The sequence below is a fragment of the Schistocerca gregaria genome, chromosome 1 (assembly GCF_023897955.1).
Source record: "Schistocerca gregaria isolate iqSchGreg1 chromosome 1, iqSchGreg1.2, whole genome shotgun sequence".
NCBI classification, from domain to species: Eukaryota; Metazoa; Arthropoda; class Insecta; order Orthoptera; family Acrididae; genus Schistocerca; species Schistocerca gregaria.
Genome location: NC_064920.1, coordinates 788800341 through 788823209, shown reverse-complemented (window position 1 = coordinate 788823209; position 22869 = coordinate 788800341). Strand labels below are relative to the sequence as shown.

General features: G+C 38.2%; 1 protein-coding gene across 1 annotated transcript in view; it reads right to left on the bottom strand.

The window, feature by feature from the left end:
* Positions 1-22869, bottom strand: part of LOC126269529 (ribonuclease H1-like) — a 126251-nt gene that overhangs the window by 16310 nt on the left and 87072 nt on the right. The window contains exons 5-6 of the mRNA XM_049974000.1: positions 14135-14307; positions 13906-14039 (exon numbers count right to left, since the gene is read on the bottom strand). Of these exons, the coding sequence (XP_049829957.1) occupies positions 13914-14039; positions 14135-14307 (299 nt within the window). The 3' untranslated portion in view covers positions 13906-13913. The remainder of the gene's footprint in view (positions 1-13905; positions 14040-14134; positions 14308-22869) is intronic.

The following is a 22869-nucleotide window of genomic DNA, read 5'->3' as shown; positions in this document are numbered from 1 at the left end:
AACATCGTCACAGAAGCCCAAGCAATAGTACAGATGACAACAACTGATGTGCAAGGTACACTGTGATCGGGACAACTGACTGAATACAGCATTATCGGAGCTTCTACTTTACAGAGTGATAGTTTACAGAAGAACACATGATTTAGTGTTCATTTATAGTGTCGAAAGAGACTGACCCAGGACAGAGGGTTGTTTTTCAAATGAACCACTAAAAAGGCTCTTTATGAGAAACATAATTTGTTAAGCATGCCAATTTCTTACATTTTCTTCTACTTATTGTACAAATCACTCATTATGGCAGTTACTTGATAAGCAAGCAAGGTGTATACATGGACAGGGGGAAAAAAAATTCCCAGATTTTTTTCCTGGATTTCCCAGTTAAAAATATACTTTTTCCCACGTGAAAATAAACTACAGCCCTGGTTACAGTACTTTTTTCTCAGTCAAGTGACAGTATACTTTCCACTGTAGCTGTAAAACTTATCAGTCCTTTGAACGGTAAAGGTTTTATACACTGGTGTAGAACTTCCTGGCACTTCAGAAAATTAAGCAGAAAAAAATCATCATGTTACAGAAAGATCTTCAATGTGTGGCAACACTTAATTTTTTGCTGCCTCATCTTCTATTCCCCCCCCCCCCCCCCCCTCGCTCTCTCTCTCTCTCTCTCTCTCTCTCTCTCTCTCTCTCTCTCTCCCCCTCTCTCTGTCTCTTCCTCTCTCATAGCCTTCTTTATCCAATCTAAGGCCATCTTTGGAGTCTTCCTCTTTTCCTTCTTTCCAAAGGATGGTACAACAACATTTTCTTTGGCCATCAGTCATCTACTATTCACATGATATGCCCATACCATGTGAACTGCTGTTCTCCTGTTCTATCTGTGACACCTTCTTGGGTCTGGATCATTTCCCTAATCACTGTATTTCTTACATGCTCTTGCTGAGATACTCTGCATGATCATTTGAGATAGTCTATTTCTAAAACTCTCAATCTGTCTCCCCCCCCTCAAGTATGCTCCCAGCACTAACGTCCACAGGTCGTTATAGGCTCTACAATACTTTTATAGAGCATCATATTTACTTTCCAACTATCTTAGAAGATCGTAACAGAGGATTTGGGTTCTGGATTGCTGTTTTCCCATGGGATACTCACTGCTTTATTTCCCAATTACTTGTTCCATCTTCAGATAACACGCTACCCTAATATTTCAATTTTTTACGTGCCCTGATGTGCGGGCCCTCTATTTGTAACCTCCGCATGACACAGTACTCGTTAAAGCCTGTATTATGGTAGGTGAGCAGGGTTCACCTTATGAGAAAGGATTTTTGTATAGATATCGACCACGTGTACCTGAATGGTGACAAATCAGACTTACACCCTCTCTGTAAAAACAATGATCCGTCAAGCAAGTTCGAAATGAAATTACACGTCAGGATGGACCAAAAGCAACACTGAAGATGCTACCAATTTGATGATAATACGGTCGCCAGCCTAATTAAGCATTAACTGAGTTTCTTCCCAGTACAAGTTGGTAGATATTCATGCAAAACAACAAGTAGTAACACTGCATAATATAGTAGAATTTTAGAACCAGAAAATCTATTTAACTGATAGTTTCACATTCTGTACTGATATGGAAAAACCATGAATACATAAAACTTCACTATAATGTATACTACAAAACTTTATACTGTCTATCAATCTGATTAAAATCGGGCATAGGTTACCCTAGAAATATCACTTTCGTACCACACACAAAATGTCAATTTTGATAAAGATAAAACACTGATAAATTTTGACTTTTATATTGACTCTAACTTTTGCTGGTCAAACCAATTTAGAACACTTCAGAATTCAAATGAATAAAAGGGGGGGGGGGGGGGGGGGGGGGGGGGGGGGGACCCTGAAACTGTTATGATCGCTGTATTAAAAATATGACTACTGAATTTATTCTGCGTTCAAGATTTCCAGTATATAAGTTGCTACTCTTTTCATCTTATTTAATGCTCATTTAAATACCTTTATATCTGTCTCGAAATAATTAAACTTCATTACTATATCAATATTAAAGTTATCTTTCAACTTCGTTAGACCTTCGTTATTCATTTACTGGTTCATTAACAAAATATTGCTTTAAACACCATTCTAACATAGCTAGTTCTGCAAATAGTTATTATTAAGACAAATTTTCATTTTCATTTTGGGACACTCAGATTGCACAACATTTGGAAAGGACCCTGTCTAGGTTAGTTGCGATGATAATTAAATGATGGGAAAGTTCTGGTAAAATTTAGGTTATTACTGCACAGTTTACTCTCTGATCCATACGAATACAGTACTAAAAGATTGAACCTGCTTGTATTGATGCGGCAGTCGGCGGGCGGCGAGATGAGGAGGCACAGAGCCACATACAACCACAGCTATGGCTCTTGATTTATCAGCACTATAATTCTTCTTAGCGTCGCAATACTTTTCCATTTAGTGTCTATGGAATTTTGCCATTCTGTGTGGGTGTTGGAACAGCATACCCGAGGCTCAGTGAAGCTATGTCTTCGAGGAGAGCCTCCTCGTTCCAGAAGGTGTTGCTCAAACCAATGCCAAACTCCAACTACTACTGCTGCTGAGCCCGTTGTGCTGTGCAGTGCCCGTGCGCATTTTCCCACGCTCGCCTGCCATCCACCTTTTACTGCTCCCTGACAGACCGGGTATTCACCCGAGGTTTTGCATTCTACATATATCCTAACACATTGCCTACGTAAGGACCAGACGCACAGTTACAATTTTAAACATCTTACAACAGTTCCAAAATTTGTTACATTTCAGTTCTATCACAATATCGTTTGACATTTGACATAAACATTAATATTCACATTGAAACTTGTTTACAGTTTTCTTAACACAGTGGCATGAAACAAAAAAAATAAAATCAGAACAACAATTACACAAATGTATCGAAAAATCAGAAGAAAAAATTATTTATATGTACAATAGTACAGCGTCGTCGTCGTTACATACTATTACATTTTCTACAGTTGTCAAATGGTTAGATATTCAGTATTTTGAAAATCTACTTCCAATCCCCACTTACACCCATATTATTCTAATAATTTTCTTAACACAAAGCAGATATCATCATCTTCACTGGTCACCACTACCTGCGCAAAACAGGGTGTACAAACATTGGTCCTTTGTTATCTAAATGCCCATTCTTGCACATTTCGTACTTCAGAGGTCTCAGGCTTTCTGAGTGTATATTTTAAACAGTGCAGGAGATAAGCAGCATCCTTGTTTTAATCTGTGCACTCTGCGTCATACCCCTTCTCAAGCCCTGTGAACACTAAATGGCTACTCAGATTACTTTCATCTCTTTGCCATTAGCTGTCTTAAAGTAAAAATCCACTTTGCTCTTCAGCCCCGAGTGACAACCACTCTATCCTCTTTTACGACTCAACCATACAGTACTAGCGACTGTGTTTGTAACAAAATCTACAATAATTTTGACATATCTTCTTATTACCTTTTGTATAAACTGGACTTAGATGTGCCAAATTCTATTCACTGGACACTACTACTCCCTCCAACATACATGCATTAAAAAAAACTTGCTCAGGCATTCCCATAACACATTTGGCCCTTGATCTCCTAATTCTATTGATATGTTTCCTAATCCCGGAGATTTTCCATTTCTTCTACAGATCTTCCAACTTCTGCTGTAGTTATTGGATTTATATTTCCAACAGATAATTCAGTCTCAAAATCCAATTCTATGTCCTTATACCCTGTTCTCTCTTCTATTAGCAGTGTACTGAAATTATTTTCCCATTCTCTAATGCCAGTAGCTGTTATGTTTTCCCATACCTCATTTTCCCTGTTAATAACTTCATTTTTAACCTTCTGTTGATTTCCATACTTTTTTTCACTATACTCCAGGTCTCTCATCCTCAGTCAATTTTCTACATTTTCTTCTTCACGTTTATCTTTTTCCATATATTCTCCATCTTCCACTACGGGCTTTGTTTTCTTTCTTTGTTTGGTTGACCCAGCACTTCACATGATGTCTCGTGAATGCATCTTCAAATCTGTTGCTAGTGATTTTCAGCATTTCCACCTTCATCAAAACTTTATAGCTAGTCTCAGTTTATGAAGAACTTTCACATTTTGATCTCTGAGACTATTTACATTACATTCTACATCTACATCTATATCGATACCCTGCAAATCACACAATATTATTCCACTCTCGAACAGTGCACAGAAAAAACCAACACATGTATCTTTCCATGCAAGCTCTGACTTCCCTTACTTTATTATGATGATCATTTCTCCCTATGTAGGTCGGTGTCAACAAATTATTTTCGCATTCGCAGGAGAAATTTTGTGATTGATATTTTATGAGAAGATCCCGCTGCAACGAGAAACAACTTTGTTTTAATTATGTCCACTCCAAATCCTGTACCATGTCCATGACACTCTCTCCCCTATTTCTTGATTATCCAAAATGCGCTTCTCTCCTTTGGACACTCTCAATGTACTCCGTTAATCCTACCTGGCAAGGATCTCACACCGCATAGCAATATTCCAAAAGAGGATGGACAAGCGTAGTGTAGGCAGGGGGGTCTCTTTACTAGATCTGTTGACTCTTCTAAGTGTTCTGCAAAGAAAACATTCTTTATTCACCTCCCCCACAACACTTTCTGAGCGTTCTTTCAAACTGAAGTTCCAATTCCTAGGTATTTAGTTGAGTTTACGGCCTTTAGATTTGATTGTAATGTAACCATAGTTTAAAAGGTTCCTTTTAGCACTCATATGGCTGAGCTCACACTTTCCAATATTTAGGGTCAATTGCAAATTTTCACACCATACAGACATCTTTTTTAAATTATTTTGTAGTTTGTTCTGATCTTCTGAGGACTTTACTAGATGATAAATGACAGAATCATCTGCAAACAACCTTAGACAGCTGCTCAGATTGTCTCCTAAATCCTTTATAAAGACAAGGAACAGTAGAGGGCCTATAACACTATCTTTGGGAACATCAGAAATCACTTCTGATTTTTAATTGATGACTTTCTGTCAGCTACTACAAACTATGACCTCTCTAACAGGAAATTATGAATCCAATTGCATAACTGAGATGATATTCCATAAGCACGCTATTTGATTACAAGCCGCTTGTGAAGTACAAAGTCAAAAGCCTTCTGGAAATCTAGAAATACGGAATCAATTTGAAGTCCCTTTTCAATAGCACTCAACATTCTGTGTGAGTAAAAAGGTGGTTGTATTTCACAGGAAATATGTTTTCTAAAACTGTGGTGACTGTGTGTGAACAGACTGTTCACTTTGAGGTAATTCATAATGTTTGAACACAATATATGTTGCAAAATCTGCCGCGTATCGACGTTAATGATATGGACCTGTCATTTAGTGGATTACTCTTATTGCCTTTCTTGAATATTAATGTGACCTATGCAACTTTCCAGTCTTTGGGAACGGAGTGGCTGTCTATGATTGTGAAGTACTGAGCTATTGCATGAGCATACTCTGAAAGGAAGCTGACTGATGTACAGTGTGGAGCAGAACTTGGCAAGAAATTGAATATAGACTCAATATTTTTCGTGCTAAAAATGATTCACATGTAGAGGTGTATTGATGATAAATAAATAATTTCTTTGAGATGCTCTACGATGTGGTGCATTTTTCATTCTCATATCTACTGTGTGGACCAGTTTAAAAACAACAGTGACATTCATGATTATAATACCAGAAGAAAGAAAGAAGGACTTACACTATCCTCTACTTAACTTATATTTGATAGAGAAAGGTTTAAAATTTACTGCTGTGAAACTTTACAATAAATTACCAGATGAAATAAAAATAGTTTAAAAAATAAACTGAAATCATATCTCCTTGAAAACTCCTTCTATGCCACAGAGAAATTCTTGAATAGGAATAAATAAATCTGTAGTTATAATATATGCATTTTGTATCATTTACATTTCGTCCAAATCTATCAGAAACAAACGCAAAATAATTTTATTTAAAAAAGAGGATAAAGTGCCACTAGAAGCCTTCCTAAAAGACAATTTCCATTCCTTCCGAACTGACTATGCGAATGTAGACGAGATGTGGCTCAAATTCAAAGCTATAGTAGCAACAGCAATTGAGATATTCATACCTCATAAATTGGTAAGAGATGGAACGGATCCCCCGTGGTACACATAAAAGGTCCGAACGCTGTTGCAGAGGCAACGGAAAAAGCATGCGAAGTTCAGAAGAACGCGAAATCCCGAAGATGGGCTAAAATTTACAGACGCGCGAAATTTGGCACGTACTTCGATGCGAGATGCCTTTAATAGGTTCCACAACGAAACATTGTCTCGAAATTTGGTAGAAAATCCGAAGAAATTCTGGTCGTATGTAAAGTACACAAGCGGCAAGACGCAGTCAATACCTTCGCTGCGCAGTGCCGATGGTACTGTTATCGACGACTGTGCCGCTAAAGCGGAGTTATTGAACGCAGTTTTCCGAAATTCCTTCACCAGGGAAGACGAATCGAATATTCCAGAATTTGAAACACGAACATCTGCTAGCATGAGTTTCTTAGAAGTAGATACCTTAGGGGTTGCGAAGCAACTCAAATCGCTTGATACGGGCAAGTCTTCAGGTCCAGATTGTATACCGATTAGGTTCCTTTCAGATTACACTGATACTATAGCTCCCTACTTAGCACTCATATACAACCGCTCGCTCACCGATAGATCTGTACCTACAGATTGGAAAATTGCGCAGGTCGCACCAGTGTTCAAGAAGGGTAGGAGGAGTAATCCATTTAACTACAGACCTATATCATTGACGTCGGTTTGCAGTAGGGTTTTGGAGCATATACTGTATTCAAACATTATGAATCACCTCGAAGGGAACGATCTATTGACACGTAATCAGCATGGCTTCAGAAAACATCGCTCTTGTGCAACGCAGCTAGCTCTTTATTTGCACGAAGTAATGGCCGCTATCGACAGGGGATCTCAAGTTGATTCCGTATTTCTAGATTTCCGGAAAGCTTTTGACACCGTTCCTCATAAGCGACTTCTAATCAAGCTGCGGAGCTATGGGGTATCGTCTCAGTTGTGCGACTGGATTCGTGATTTCCTGTCAGGAAGGTCGCAGTTCGTAGTAATAGACGGCAAATCATCGAGTAAAACTGAAGTGATATCAGGTGTTCCCCAGGGAAGCGTCCTGGGACCTATACTGTTCCTGATCCATATAAATGACCTGGGTGACAATCTGAGCAGTTCTCTTAGGCTGTTCGCAGATGATGCTGTAATTTACCGTCTAGTAAGGTCATCCGAAGACCAGTACCAGTTGCAAAGCGATTTAGAAAAGATTGCTGTATGGTGTGTCAGGTGGCAGTTGACGCTAAATAACGAAAAGTGTGAGATGATCCACATGAGTTCCAAAAGAAATCCGTTGGAATTCGATTACTCGATAAATAGTACAATTCTCAAGGCTGTCAATTCAACTAAGTACCTGGGTGTTAAAATTACGAACAACTTCAGTTGGAAGGACCACATAGATAATATCGTCGGGAAGGCGAGCCAAAGGTTGCGTTTCATTGGCAGGACACTTAGAAGATGCAACAAGTCCACTAAAGAGACAGCTTACACTACACTCGTTTGTCCTCTGTTAGTATATTGCTGCGCGGTGTGGGATCCTTACCAGGTGGGATTGACGGAGGACATCGATAGGGTGCAAAAAAGGGCAGCTCGTTTTGTATTATCACGTTATAGGGGAGAGAGTGTGGCAGATATGATGCACGAGTTGGGATGGAAGTCATTACAGCATAGACGTTTTTCGTCGCGGCGAGACCTTTTTACGAAATTTCAGTCACCAACTTTCTCTTCCGAATGCGAAAATATTTTGTTGATTCCAACCTACATAGGTAGGAATGATCATCAAAATAAAATAAGAGAAATCAGAGCTCGAACAGAAAGGTTTAGGTGTTCGTTTTTCCCGCTCGCTGTTCGGGAGTGGAATTGTAGAGTGATAGTATGATTGTGGTTCGATGAACCCTCTGCCAAGCACTTAAATGTGAATTGCAGAGTAGTCATGTAGATGTAGAATGGAGTAAATAAAAATTTTAAGCTTAAAAACCTTGATTCATGTGTTCACTTCTTATGCACTTGACACGTTCCACATTACAATGATTACCATTAGATTGATCAATGGGACAAGTAGTGATAGCACAGCAAAATTAAATGTCCACACAGCAAGGAGGTCTGCTAGGGTGCTATTGCACCTTGTAGATATTCTGTATGCATCCCATTTCATTGATTTTACCTATACATTACAACAACCTCCAACAGTGGGCTGCTCTCACCTACTACTAAGCTAACTATGCTTTTACATGCTGACCTTTTTTCTAACATTAAGGAATACGTGGTCCATGTACCTCTGGATGAGATACAGTTTGCATGCCCCCACTAAGAAAACTGTGTTGTGTAAAATATCTAATTAGACAAAATACAGTTAGTGACTTTAAATCTGTATCCACAGACAGAACATTATGCTCAAACTTGAGCTTCTTTTGCATTTAACTTCATTCCAGTCTTTGACTGAACATGATATACATTATTTGGGAAAACTTTTACTTAGATGTCTTTAATAAAAAAGGATAGATTGTTTTTTTCTGACCTTAAAGTATAGCTTTCATTCTATAGTCTGCAATTTAAATGAGTGATTCTTGCAGATGAATAAATACTTGTCCAACAGTTTTTATCTGCATAGTTCCCATCACCTTCCCTCATTCTCCCACTCATCATCAACACGACAACCCTAAAGCCACTGGAAAATAATGTGAATTATGCTCCAAAGAGAGAGAGGGAGGGAGAGGGGGGGGGGGTGGAGAGAGAGGGGGGGAGGGAGAGGGGGGGAGGGAGAGGGAGGTGGGGGGGGACGCGTGTGCGTCTGTCTTATGTGAGTTAGCCTGTGCCTAACCAGACATCTCGCAGGTGTTTCCCATGAATACAGGATATACTTACCACTAAATTGGTCAGATAAAGGAAGGATTTCATCACTAGAAACTATTGCATACGGACAGACGAAAGATAGAGCTGGTATTCCTAATGGAAATGTACGAAAGGAAAAGATTGAGAATGAATGTGTTTATGTGAAAGGAAAAAGGAAAACAGATTCCAAAGGCTGATTCCCATGTCATCCACCACCCCGAAAGTACTTCACTGAAATGTCAGAGGATGAAAAGCCTTACATGCATTACATAATGGCTTGTTTCAGCTTCACCATACAGCTCCACTAAAAGTGACCCTAAACACACCCTTACTGTAAGCCAGAGTAGGTTAGTATCTACTCATGTCAGTCATCAACTATAAGTCATCATATCAGCTTCACTCATCTACATGTCACCATTCATTCATCACCTCACCTTTGAGCATTTGTAAACTAATAGTCACAAATATTGCTACAGTGTAATATTGTATCAGCCATCTCTCAAATAATATCCTACTCAACCTCCCCTATAAAATTTATCTGCAAACCCAACTACTTATCGACAAAGGAAAGGAAAAGGTAGAAAATTTATCACATAAAGATATAAATTACGAGGGAGGATCAGAAAGTAATGCACAATAATTTCTTCTCCCTTGGTATTGCAGCTGGACTGTTGAAATTTCACAATAATATAGTTTGAAGTTTGTGTTATAAAAGGTATTTTGTTTTCATGTGCACCTGCAACAAGAGAAGCCTGAACTACAAAACAAGTGTGACACACATATCACTGTCATCGATTACTAAAGGGCATCAACGTGTAGTTCAATATTTGCAGGCCAAAGGACTTAAACCACATGAAATTCACAGAGACTTGCATGTCATTTATGGGGATGACTGTATGGCCTGTAGCAATGTATCCAGGTGGTGTTCATTCTTAAAAGAATGTCATGTAAGCGTTAGAAATCACCACACCCCAAACAACCAGCAATAGCTGCAACCTCACAGAATGTCGGAGCCACTGAGGCAGCAATTTTGAACAACCAGAGTGTGCAACTGCAACCTTATTGCAGCAGTTCAACATTTCCTATGGTATGGTGAACCATGTTGTTCAATGATACATTGAAATTTTGTAAAGTTATTGCTCACTAAATGCTTAAGAATGTGACAAACCACCACAGGGGACAGCAAATGATGAATAGCTTGGCTCACATAATGTGTTACACTGCAGAAGGGTATGACTTTCTGAAAGGAATTGTCACTGGTGATGAGCCGCAGGCATACCACTACAGGCCTGACACCAAGCAGGCCTCTATGGAATGGAAACATACTGGTTCCCCAACATGAGAAAAAGAAATCAAAGTGACTCTATCTGTTAGAAAATTGCTTGTGACAATGTTCTGGACTATGCACGGTGTGTTACTGGTGGACTTAGCAGAATATGGGACTGCTGTGGATGCTGCAGTCTTCATTAAAATGTTGGTTAAGTTGTGTTGTGTCCTTCATGACAAACACCACAAACTTCTTCATGACAATGCTTGCCCCCCATGGTGCTGCTCCTGTTTGTGAGAAAATCACCAAATTTGGGTAGGAGGTGCTCCAGCATCCACCACAAACTCCGGACCTTGCACCACCAGTCTTTCATCTGTTTGGACTCAGAAGAAATTCCTGGCTGGCTATCACTTTGTGACAGATGTGAAAGTGAAATCAGCAGTCCACAGATGGCTATACTCCAAGTAAATGAATTTCTACGAACAGGGCATATTGAAACTGGTACCATGACGGGAGAAATGTGCCGACAACATTAGTAACTATGTAGCAAAATAGGTAAAGGATATAAGTTCATTTGTCATCTTTTTTGTTTTGTTACCGATTAAACCTTTTGGTAATAAAATTATCATGTGTTACTTTCCGACCTTCCCTTGTACTATTTATTATATATCAACAAGCCTTTTACTGTGTCTTCAATATTTATTTTTTTATTATAGAGAATTTTTTTCCCCACAAAACCAGGTAATTTTTGGACCAATATTTCAACTAACAGTATCCCTTCTATTGGGTTACTTAAATATTTCTATCTTGTAATATGCTACTCAATATAATTTTTATAACCACCTTTCAAACAAATTATAATGTCTTGGATCCAATAGTTCTAATACCAGTTTTACTTGTGTACTATATGACCAGCATTTCTTACTAAGCTTTTCTTCAAACTTTTCCAATCATTTAAAATCTTATGAATGAGCAGTCCCCCATTCAGCTGTATTCCTCACTAGAAAATGTAGCTTAAAAACTTTCCTTTTAGAATCTTCCCAATTCTTGCATAAACAGGATGAACTTCATCCTCAGGTTTGACTTTTGGAAAATGTTTGGAGAAATTCATACCTTCCCCAACTTCATATCTTTTACTACTGCAGTAGTCAGGCTATTGTTCTCTGTAACAGATCTTTTACTGATTTCATTTTGTCTTTTTGAATTCTTCCCACAATTTTCTGAACTGAGTGTATCTTTTTTCCATCTTGACAGAAGAATTTAGTGCAGCACTAGCAGATTCTAGTTTTTCAATTACTTTTTGTTCAAGAAAACGTTGGGGGCATTCCTCCGAACTGGTCAAAACGTGTTATTGTTTAAATTTATAACGTCTTTACCCCGTTCTAATGCCTCTACCCAACCTCACACTTCTGAAATTTGGTTTTTCATCCGTTCAAATTCCTCATCAGATATCAATGCTATCTGTTTTACTTGTTTGTATACTTCTTTAAATTGTTCATTTAACTAAAATCTAATTAAGTCACAATACTCTTCAGTGCTTTATGTAAACCCTTAGGTATTTAGTTTGTGTGGCCTCTGTACTGACAAACTCACCTTCTTGTGATTTGATAGTTCTTGTTTGGTAGCATCAAAATTACTTGACAGGCCATCAACTTGATTCTTCAATTCTTCACAGAGTGTTAATTCTGCCACTTAAATCAGTTTCAGTGGTATGCAATTATGTTTCTACCTTATTATTTACATTGGTTTGAACAGCATTTAAATTCGTGTCAACAGAGCTGACCTGCTTATTTAAATCAGTACAATTAAATTTCCAAGTGCTAACTTAAACTACTCTGGCATTGTATCCATGCTCCTACTGAACATGGGCCTACAAATTGAAATACACTAGCTTCAACCACTGAACCACCAACCAACCAAAAAAAATTAAAAAAGAACCTCACACACTAACAAAATTTTATGTTTCATGGCTGCACTACTAGAGGGTAGCTCTCATAGCAATGAATTGCTGATGAGAAGCTGGTCAGTCAAGCGAAAAAGATGCCATTGTGCCATTGTCCGGTGGGATGTGGGCTGCAACTGACACTGAGTTTTTTTGCACTACTGTAGCTGATGACTGATGTGATGACTCATAGCACTGAAACCGACAGCTGCTTACCACTGCCACTGGTATTGTTTATCCAGCTCATCTTCCGCTTCGTGATGGGTTAATTCATTCAGTGAAAGTTCCCCAGAAACGTATAAAACTTCTTACTTCACTTCTGATTTCATTGCTGACCATTATTTACTTAGTTGTCAGGGTACTTGTTGTCTTCTGTTCATCCCTTTTAACACCCTGTATTTCAATGTTATTTTACTGGAATTTTCTCTGTATTTGCTGCAAAATAACTTAAACCACCTCTACTTGTTCTCATCATGTCTCTAGGCTGATAAATGTGTTGCTTCTCCTCACAACATATAATATTAATGCTGATAATGGAATTAAGATTCTGCAGCCTCTTGGTACCTTGCACAAGTTTTAGCTGCACGTCTTCTGAACCAGGGTCGCCTTCTGATGATTTCTTGTGTACGCATCCCATTCCATGGATTGTACCAACAAATTATAACATCCTCAAACAGTGGATTTCACTCTTACTACTAAGCTGTTTAGACTTTTACACCATCATCCTTTTTCTAACATCGAGGAATAGGTGGAACATGTACCTCTGGACAAGTTGCAGGTTACACCTCACACTGCACCAAAATATCCTATCATAAAAAAAGGTGAAATGACTCACTTTTACAGAGAGATGGTTTCAAATCTTATAATAGTTACTATCAAACTACACAGGGATTGATTATATTAATTACAGATGTTGTCAACCATAAAACAATGGCAATCTTATTTGTTCACTGCGACAATTTGGCCACGTTTAACATCTTTCAATTTATATTTCCAAGCCTGGCTGGCTGAAAGGACCTCTGCTAGTCAGAATGTGTAAGAACACAAAAATGACGATTATTCGTTAAGTACAGGACAATTTATCCTGAAAAGTTCAAAGCAAGATAAACTGTCTTGGCTTTGGGTGACCAATACGATGTTTTAACAGTAATGCTTTATGCAAGAACACATCAACATTACTTTTCCATTCCCAGGAACAACTCTAACTTAGTGTGGCAACAAAGGCTAATTCTCAAGACGAACTTCCACAAGGATATAAGCACAGGGAATAAAATGTGTGAAAATATGACGAACTTAAAGCAAAAATGCTGTTATTTAAAAATCATAAAATACGTCTCACAAACTCTGCTTATCTGAAGAACTAATCAAAATGAAATATTTATTTCTACTGCTTCTTACATAAGACTCAATAGGAATTAATATATAGGTACATGTCAATAATAGCTCTATACTCAACTTTATTATGCTGTTTAAGTGATTCCCTCGGAGCATTATCCAAATAGCAGCAAAATGAAAGTGTTTCAATGGTTAAGGACTAAGAAACTCTACACACATATACTACATACAACTAAGGCAGACACATTTCAGAGACAGATACATTTCATTTCAGAAATATTTCACATTCGACTGCGACAAAAAAAATTCTATATTTTCCAAATAGGACATATGCTTTCATAATTCTCTGGAAAAAAACTTACATTATCATTTACAGTTGTGAGAGATCATCAAAATCTTCATCATATGCAAATTGTACATATCGTTTTGCACCTTCTCGAGCTAGACGATCTGCCATCTCATTTCCATGAAGACCACAATGTCCTCGTACATGGTTCTGCAAATAAAGAAGAAAAAAACTTAGTTAATTTATGAATGAGATCATGAATACATCAATAAAAAGCATTTTATGCATTGGTTCTTCAGGCTCACCCATTTCACATCAATGCCTTGCAGTTTGTTATCCAAAACAATAAGGTCATCTTTGTTTTTAACAGGTTCTCCTCCTTGAACACGCCAATCATTTTTCTTCCATTTTTTTATCCATTGTGTAATACAACTAATCAAGAAATTTGAGTCTGTGTGGACAAGTAATTTTTTGACTCCTGTAAGACCAAAACATAAATGATCTGAAGCATCATTTAAATATCTTTATCCAATAGGTGAGCAATATATCTGAGCAAAAAATTAACTAGCATGCCACATTATTCTGATTACATTTTAAGTATCACACCAATTTTCAAGTCTTACAGTAAGATACTGTTTATTAACCTGAATGTTAAACAGAAACAGAATCTTCATTATTGCCAGGTTCAGAAACTAAATTTTAGTTTAGTTATTATATTAGGCTCTAATGGCGAGAAATATTTAAGTTTTGTACTTGGTTGGGCATTTTTCTAGTAACTTTTCAATTACTATGATTAGTAAGCTCTGACACTCCAATGTGAAATTGTGAATCTGAGAATTATTCGTTTGATTACTTTAATAAACTACTTGCTTTGGAAATCAATGCTGGTATCTATATTTTTTAAGTCACACAAGTTGGCCTCAGTTTTTAGGTTCAAGGAGAAGAGTGGAGACTTTGTAGTTGGTATTTTGCCATTCTTAATAAACGTCTCCAATGTAATGTACAACAATTTGAAAATCTGAAAACAGGGAACATGAGGGACACAAGTTTGAAACTTTCTTATAAATAGTTCAAATTCTAAAGACATAGTTTTGAAAAACGCCAGTTTAGATTTAATGAAAATGTCTTGTTTATGCTGATACAATGGTCATTCAATAATTAAACACACCTAACTCAGATAACTGAAATTTTTGTTAAGTGGCAGTTGGCAACCTTGTAAAGAGTGTTCCTCATTTGTTTGATTAATATTCATGCAAATAATGTCTAAGGACTTAGTTACGATTGTGCATCCATTCAATGAAAATAGTTTAGAAGTAGTGTTCTGTGACCCAATTTTTACTTGTGCAAAGTATACAATGTCAGAAATATTCTGTTGGATGAATCAGTCTTTCCTTCCCACCCCATCCAGTAAGTCTCCCCAGACCCAGGGTTCTGGGTGACTTTTCTAAACTGCATCCCTTTCCGTAAACCGCTCCAATCCTTTTTCTTCACCCCTCTTCCTTTCCCTTCAACTCTGCTGCCAGAAGGAGGAGCCGCTGGCTCTTAAAACTTGTGAAAGTTACATCCTAATGTGTGTGTGTTCCCCTGCCAACGCTTGGTGAGAAGACTTTTTACCCATCCATTTACAATATATTATCAATAATTAATCATTTTCATTGTCTGAATATCATTCAGAATTGACAAAACTCTATCAACACAGAACACAGTTCCACCCACTGAGTACTAACATGTTTTAAAGGAAACACTGTTTCCCAGTTAGTTCAGTATACTCCACACAGTGGGCAGGAGAATCAGTGAAAATATGCTTTTAGCAAAAAAAATCATCCACAGCCCAATTTGTAGAGCAGACTGCACTGCTCCACTGCCAACATGCAGCCCACAAAATACAATGTTAATGAGTTATTTCAATCAGAATTCTATTCCATAATTTTCTTTTCTGTCTCAAAATTTTAAATTCGCACTAGGTCCAGCCATGAAATTTGAAGAACATTTTTTGGATGTAGTGGTCAGATTCTAGCAACAAAACCATTAAGAAAATCTTGTGCAGTAGCTCTGAGGAGAAACACACTGTTTAAATACTCCGTACGAACTCTGAAATTGACATTAAAAAAAATCACAAATATATCCATCTGAACTTTCTCTACAATTTTAGCTAATGACTCATCAAGACATAGGACAAAATCATCACACTGATGCTGCTTATTTTTAAGTTCATAAGAAAAATGGGAAGCAAGACCATGGTTCCACAGTTCATCCTATATTTGAATTTGCATTGTGTTGTACCCAGTTTGAAACTGGAAACAACTTGACTACCTGGAAATATCTGTTCGAATGTCTCTCCAGCATCTGGGCAGGAGTTCATTAAGAACCTACTATTTTCAATTTTGAAAGCCCATTTGACAGGAGTTCACCGAGATCTTACTATTTAAAAATGATTCAATTGACTGTCAAGCAGCTTTTGGCATGGACATAGTCATAGGTTTGATTGGAATTTTCTGAGTGATTGGGTTTCTACTTTAATTGTATTGGCAACATTTTCTTGACATCCCACACTGCATAAATTGAAAGGTTTTTTCAATATGTCATACAGCAAGCTTTCATAGGTTTGATTGGAATTTTCTGGGTGATTGGGTTTCTACTTAAATTGTATTGGCAACATTTTCTTGACATCCCACACTGCATGAAATGAAAGGTTTTTTCAATATGTCGTACAGCAAGCTTGTACATGGTAATTCCCCCCCCCCCCCCCCCCCTTACTAACCATTGTTCATTGAAAACAGTTTTCTTTATGACAGTTTCATAACCTATCAGTGGTAAAAAATCATTACAAACCTAACATTTATCACCTTAGGAAACTGTGTTTTATTATGAGAATAGGGTATAATACATAGCTCAATGTGGTATTGCTATATTATTGACAGTTCTTACCATATCGCAGTTTAAAGCACATGGACAACCAACTATAAAATATTCCCTAACTTTTCTAAAAGAAGTCACCTATTTTTCCTGACACTCAGCATTTTTGTGCTCATTGTGTTTCCCTGACCTCTGTAAAATTTGCTTAGCCAGTACTAGCCAACTGAGACAGACGCAGCAACAGGGATGTGGCCACTTTTGTGACATTTACGAGTTCCTAATCAGGAGCGAATTTTATTATATCACCCTTGTGCTTTAATAGTTTAGTTTCTTGAGTTTCTGCAAGTAAATTTAATATCTAATAGCCACTGTTCATGCATTTTCTTTTGCACCGGAAAGTAAACCAATTTTGTGACATATTACAAATTCCTAATCAGAGACAAATTGTTTAGTTTCACCTGAGTGCTTCGGTAGTCAGGTTTTTGAATATCTGCATATTATTAGACACAGTTCCTGCATTTTCATCAGGGTCTACAGTAGAGTAGTGCAGCACATGCCGATAGTTCATTTATCTGCACAGTTTAGTTTTGCATGGTCTTTAGTATGCACAGGGACTGCAATTGTTGTGTGTGGATGCGAGCCGAGTTGGTGACACTTCACTCTCAGCTTCAGGCTGCGATGGCCTCGGTTACACAGCTTGAGGCTGCAGTGGATGGACACTATTGTTGTGGGCCGGCCGTGGGGATCCAACGGACGTCCAGCATGTCTGAGTCCTCTGATTGGTCCTCACCAGTGGCCAACCCAGTTACTGCTCGCACTGAGGCTGATCTCTCGCCTGTGGTCAAGTGGGAGGTCGCCCCGGAGCAAAGCAGGCACTGAAAGGCTTCCCAGGCGGCTGCACGTAAGGCCTCCCCAGTTTGTCTGACAAACAGGTTCCAGGTGCTGTCTGTGGCCGACACTGTCACTGAGCCAGATGCTGTCGCTTGTCCTGTTTCAGAGGAAACCACTCAGCCTGCAAGATCCGGGCAATCACAGAGGGTGGGATTGTTGGTAGTTTTGAGCTCCAACGTTAAGTGCTTTATGGGGCCTCTTACGGACTTGGCTGATAAGAAGAGTAAGAAAACCAATGTGCACTCCGTGTGCATACCGGGTGGAGTCATTCCAGATGTGGAAAGGGTCCTCCCAGATACCATGAAGAGCACAGGGTGCAGCCAACTGCAGGTGGTTGCTTACACTGCCACCAATGATGTGTGTCACTTTTGATCAGAAGAGATTCTCTCTCATTTTGAGTGACTAACAGAAGTGGTAAAGGCTGCCAGTCTTGCTTACAAGACGGCTTAACAAGACGGCTTACAAGATGAAAGCAGAGCTGACCATTTTCAGCATAGTCGACAGAACCGATTGCGGACCTTTGGTACAGAGCTGAGTGGAGGGTCTGAATCAGAGGCTCACAGGATTGCGTAACCATGTGGGCTGCAGATTCCTCTACTTTCACTAAAGGGTGGGTGGTTGGGTTTCGGGTTCCACTGAATAGGTCAGGTGTCCACTATACGCAGGAGGTAGCTACATGTGTAACAGGGGCTGTGTGGTGTGGACTGGGAAATTTTTTTAGGTTACAGTGTCTCAAGAAAACACATGAATGGCTTCAGTCACAAAGGGTGCAGGCTGAACACAGGAAGAACGTAGATAGGCAAACCATTGGTATGACAGTTGTAAATTGTCATAGCTGTGTTGGGAAAGTACCAGAGCTCCAAGTGCTAATAGAAAGCACTGATGCTCAAATCGTCATAGGCACTGAAAGCTGACTAAAGCCGGATATAAGCTCAGTCAAAATTTTTGCAAAGAACGTAAGGGTGTTCTGAAAGGTTGGGCTAAACACGGTTGACAGTGGAGTGTTTGTTGCTGTCAGAAGTAGTTTAACTTGTCGCGAAACTGAAGTAGATACTTCCTGTGAGTTAATATGCGCAAAAGGTAATTGTTGGCAGCCGAAACAAAATAATAATTGGATCCTTTTACCGACCTCCCAATTCAGATGATACAGTTGGTGAAAGGTTCAAAGAAAACTTGAGTTTGATTGCAAACATGTACCCGACTCATACGATAATAGTTGATGGTGACTTTAATTTACTCTCGATATGCTGGCAAAAATACATGTTCAGTTCCAGAGTATGCATAAAATATAATCTGAAACTGTGCTAAATGCATTCTCTGAAAATTATTTTGAGAAGTTAGTTCATGAGCCCACGCAAATAGTAAACAGTTGTGAAAACACACTTGACCTCTTAGCAACAAATAATCCTGAGTTAATAATGAGCATCAAATCCCATTCATGGATTAGTGAACACAGGGTTGTCGTAGCGAGATTCAATATTGTAATCCCCAAATCCTTGAAAAATAGGTGAAAAATATACCTATTCAAAAAAGCAGATAAAAATTCACTTGACGCCTTCCTGAGAGACATCTCCACTCATTCCAAACTAATAATATAAGTGTAGACTAGATGTGGCTTAAATTAAAAGAAATAGTATCGGCAGCAATTGCGAGATTTATACCAAATAAATTAACAAATGATGGAGCTGACCCTCCTTGGCACACAAAACGGGTTAGAACACTGTAGCAGAAACATCGAAACAAACATGCCAAATTTAAACAGACGCAAAATCCCCAAGATAGGCGATCTTTTACAGAAGACTGAAATTTAGCATGGACTTCAATGTGAGATGCTTATAACAGTTTCCACAATGAAGCTTTGTCTTGAAACCTGGTAGAAAATCCAAAGAGATTCTGGTCATATGTGAAGTATGTTAGCAGCAAGAATCAATCAATGCCGTCTCTGTGTGATAGAAATGGAGATACTATCGAAGACAGTGCTGTCAAAGCACAGTTACTAAACACAGCCTTCCAAAATGCCTTCACAAAAGAAGACGAAGTAAATATTCCAGAATTCGAATCAAGGCCAGCTGCCAACATGAGTAATGGAGAAGTAAATATCCTCGGTGTAGTGAAGCAACTTAAATCCCTTAACAAAAGCAAGTCTTTTGGTCCAGACTGTATATCAATTAGGTTTCTTTCGGAGTATGCTGATGCATTAGCTCCATACTTAACAATCATATACCACCATTCACTAAACAAAAGATCCGTACCCATAGACTGGAAAGTTGCACAGGTCACACCAATATTCAAGAAAGGTAGTAGGAGTAATCCACTAAATTACTAGCCCATATCATTAACGTCAATATGCAGCAGGATTCTGGAACATATATTGTGTTCGAACATTATGAATTACCTCGAATAAAACAGTCTATTGACACACAGCCAACATGGGTTTTAAAACATTGTTCCTGTGAAACACAACTAGCTCTTTATTCACATGAAGTGTTGAGGGCTATTGACAAGGTATTTCAGATTGATTCCATATTTCTGTATTTCTGGAAGGCTTTTGACATGGTACCACACAAGTGGCTCATAGTGAAATTGTGTGCTTATGGAATATCGTCCCAGTTATGTAACTGGATTTGTGATTTCATGTTAGAGAGGTCACAGTTCATAGTAACTGACGTAAAGTCATTGAGTAAAACAGAAGAGATTTCTGGTGTTCCCCAAGATAGTGTTGTAGGCCCTTTGCTGTTCCTTATCTATATAAATGATTTGGGAGACAATCTGAGCATCCACCTTTGGTTGTTTGCCGATGACGCTGTTGTTTATCGACTAATAAAATCATCAGAAGGGCAAAAAAAAAACTGCAAAGCAATTTAGAAAAGATATCTGAATGGTGCAAAAAGTGGCAGTTGACCCAAAATAATGAAAAGTGTGAGGTCATCCACATGAGTGCTAAAAGAAACTCGTTAAACTTCGGTTACAACATAAATCAGTCTAATCTAAAAGCCGTAAATTCAACTAAATATCTAGTTATTACAATTACAACAACTTAAATTGGAATGAACACAAAGAAAATGTGGGGGAGACTAACCAAAGACTGTGTTTTACTGGTAGGACACTTAGAAAATGTAACAGACCTACTAAGGAGACTGCCTACACTATAGTTGTCCATCCTCTTTAGAATACTGCTGCGCGGTGTGGGATACTTACCAGAGAGAGTGTCATAGAAATGATACAGGATTTGGGCTAAACATCATTAAAAGAAAAGCATTGTTTGTTGCGACGGAATCTTCTCACGAAATTCCAAGCACCAACTTTCTCCTCTGGATGCAAAAATATTTTGTTGACTCTGATCTACATAGGAAGGGACTATCACCACGTTAAAATAAGGGAAATCAGAGCTCATAAGGAAAGATATAGGTGTTCATTCTTTTTGTGCACTTTATACGAGATTGGAATAATAGAGAATCGTTAAAGTTGGTTCAATGAACCCTCTGCCAGGCACTTAAATGCGATTTGCAGAGTATCAATGTAGATGCTGACTTTCTCTGACCTTCACTGTCTCTGCAAACTGTATGATCGCGTAAAAAAAGAAGGGGGAGGGGGGGGGGGGGGTGACATATGCCTTTCTTCTACAAAGCTATATGGGGAATCCTTCTGCGATTATAGCTTGTTTCATAAGGTACTAGCTGAGAAACCCGGCATTGCCCAGGTCAGAATATATGGCACTGGAGAAGGCACGAGTACCATTCTAGATATGAGCTTCATATAGACATATATCCCATTAAGAATATTATGAATTCAGTTATCCTGTTAGTAAGATAGTTTGGCCACGGTTATTGGCAGTGTACGAGTGTGGTGGGCAAAAATCCACAAAATACAGTGCAATACATACTTTTAGGTATGACTTCATAAGACAGTGTCAGTGCCAGTATGGATGGAACCGCTGTATTAGCGAGTATATTCACTAAAATGGTTAAGTTCAAATGTCATATACAATATATATTTTTCTATGAAAACTAAGTGTTCCACATCACACATTATACTGAGATATCTGCCAACCACAATCACCCACTTCCAGCCACCACAGTATAGATGAAACACGAGGACAGGACTATCACCAATACACCGTGCCATGAAAATAGAAATATTTTCACATATGTGGTAAAGTTCATAAGTCATATATTACTTAGCTTTATCTACGAGTATTGCTCCATATTTTCTGGATTTGTGCCAATCACAATGATCCAGTGCCACATGCACCATGACGAAACTACCTTAATAACAGGATAACTGCATTCACGACATCCTTAATGAAATATACTATACATGCAAGTTGACACTCAGTGCGGTGGCTAATCGGAGCGACCCTGAATAGGAGATGGCTTCATAGTCACTCCCATCAGCCACCGCTCCGAGTGTCAACATAGTTTGTGCTTATGGTATGTCTGTATACATCTCCTACCTACAATGGTACACATGCCTTCACTTGTGCCATATATTCTGACCCAGGCAATGCCAGGTTTCTCAACTAGGTTTAAAAAAATGGTTGTTTGATATTACATGTCATTATTAAAGTCTGAATGATGAAACTGCACAAGCATCATATTAAGTCGAATGATTGAAACAATAAAAACATTTTCACATGTACGGTAAAGTTCATAAGTCACACAGTACATGGCTTTTCCTAAGAGTAACATCAGACCAAGGGCTACCAACGACCACAACCCCTCATTATTCAGTGCTCATTTAAGAGAATACAAGTATTCTGCTAATGACATTAACAAAAATATCACCATTCTCCACAAAGCAGAAAAAGAAGATTATTAAATATTCTAGAAGAAATTGAAATATATACCTATGTGACAAAAACAACCAGACAACATACTTAACAAACAAAAAGAGCTAAGGAATAAGATGTATATACAAAATTTCAACAGTGTTTTAACAAAATAATTTTGGTTTGGAGTTTATGTCTTGCATATAAAACTGTCTAATTCGACATGACCTGTTCTATACTCTATCTTGATACAGCAATTAGCAAAAGGCTGCAATTTACACATATGAATCCATTTCACAGATGTATATAAAGATGACCTCAGAAATAACAAAAGACATGTAATGTAGGTTCTTTGACATGTCAGTTCCATGTTTACACTATGTGACAGTTATGTCAAATGTAATCAGAAACTGTCACTTCCAAAGATTTCACAGCAATATCATACACTACAAACAGTATGTGAAGGACAAATTTCGTATCCTGTTGTATGCTGCAGAAGGACGTAATGTAAGTAGACACATATTA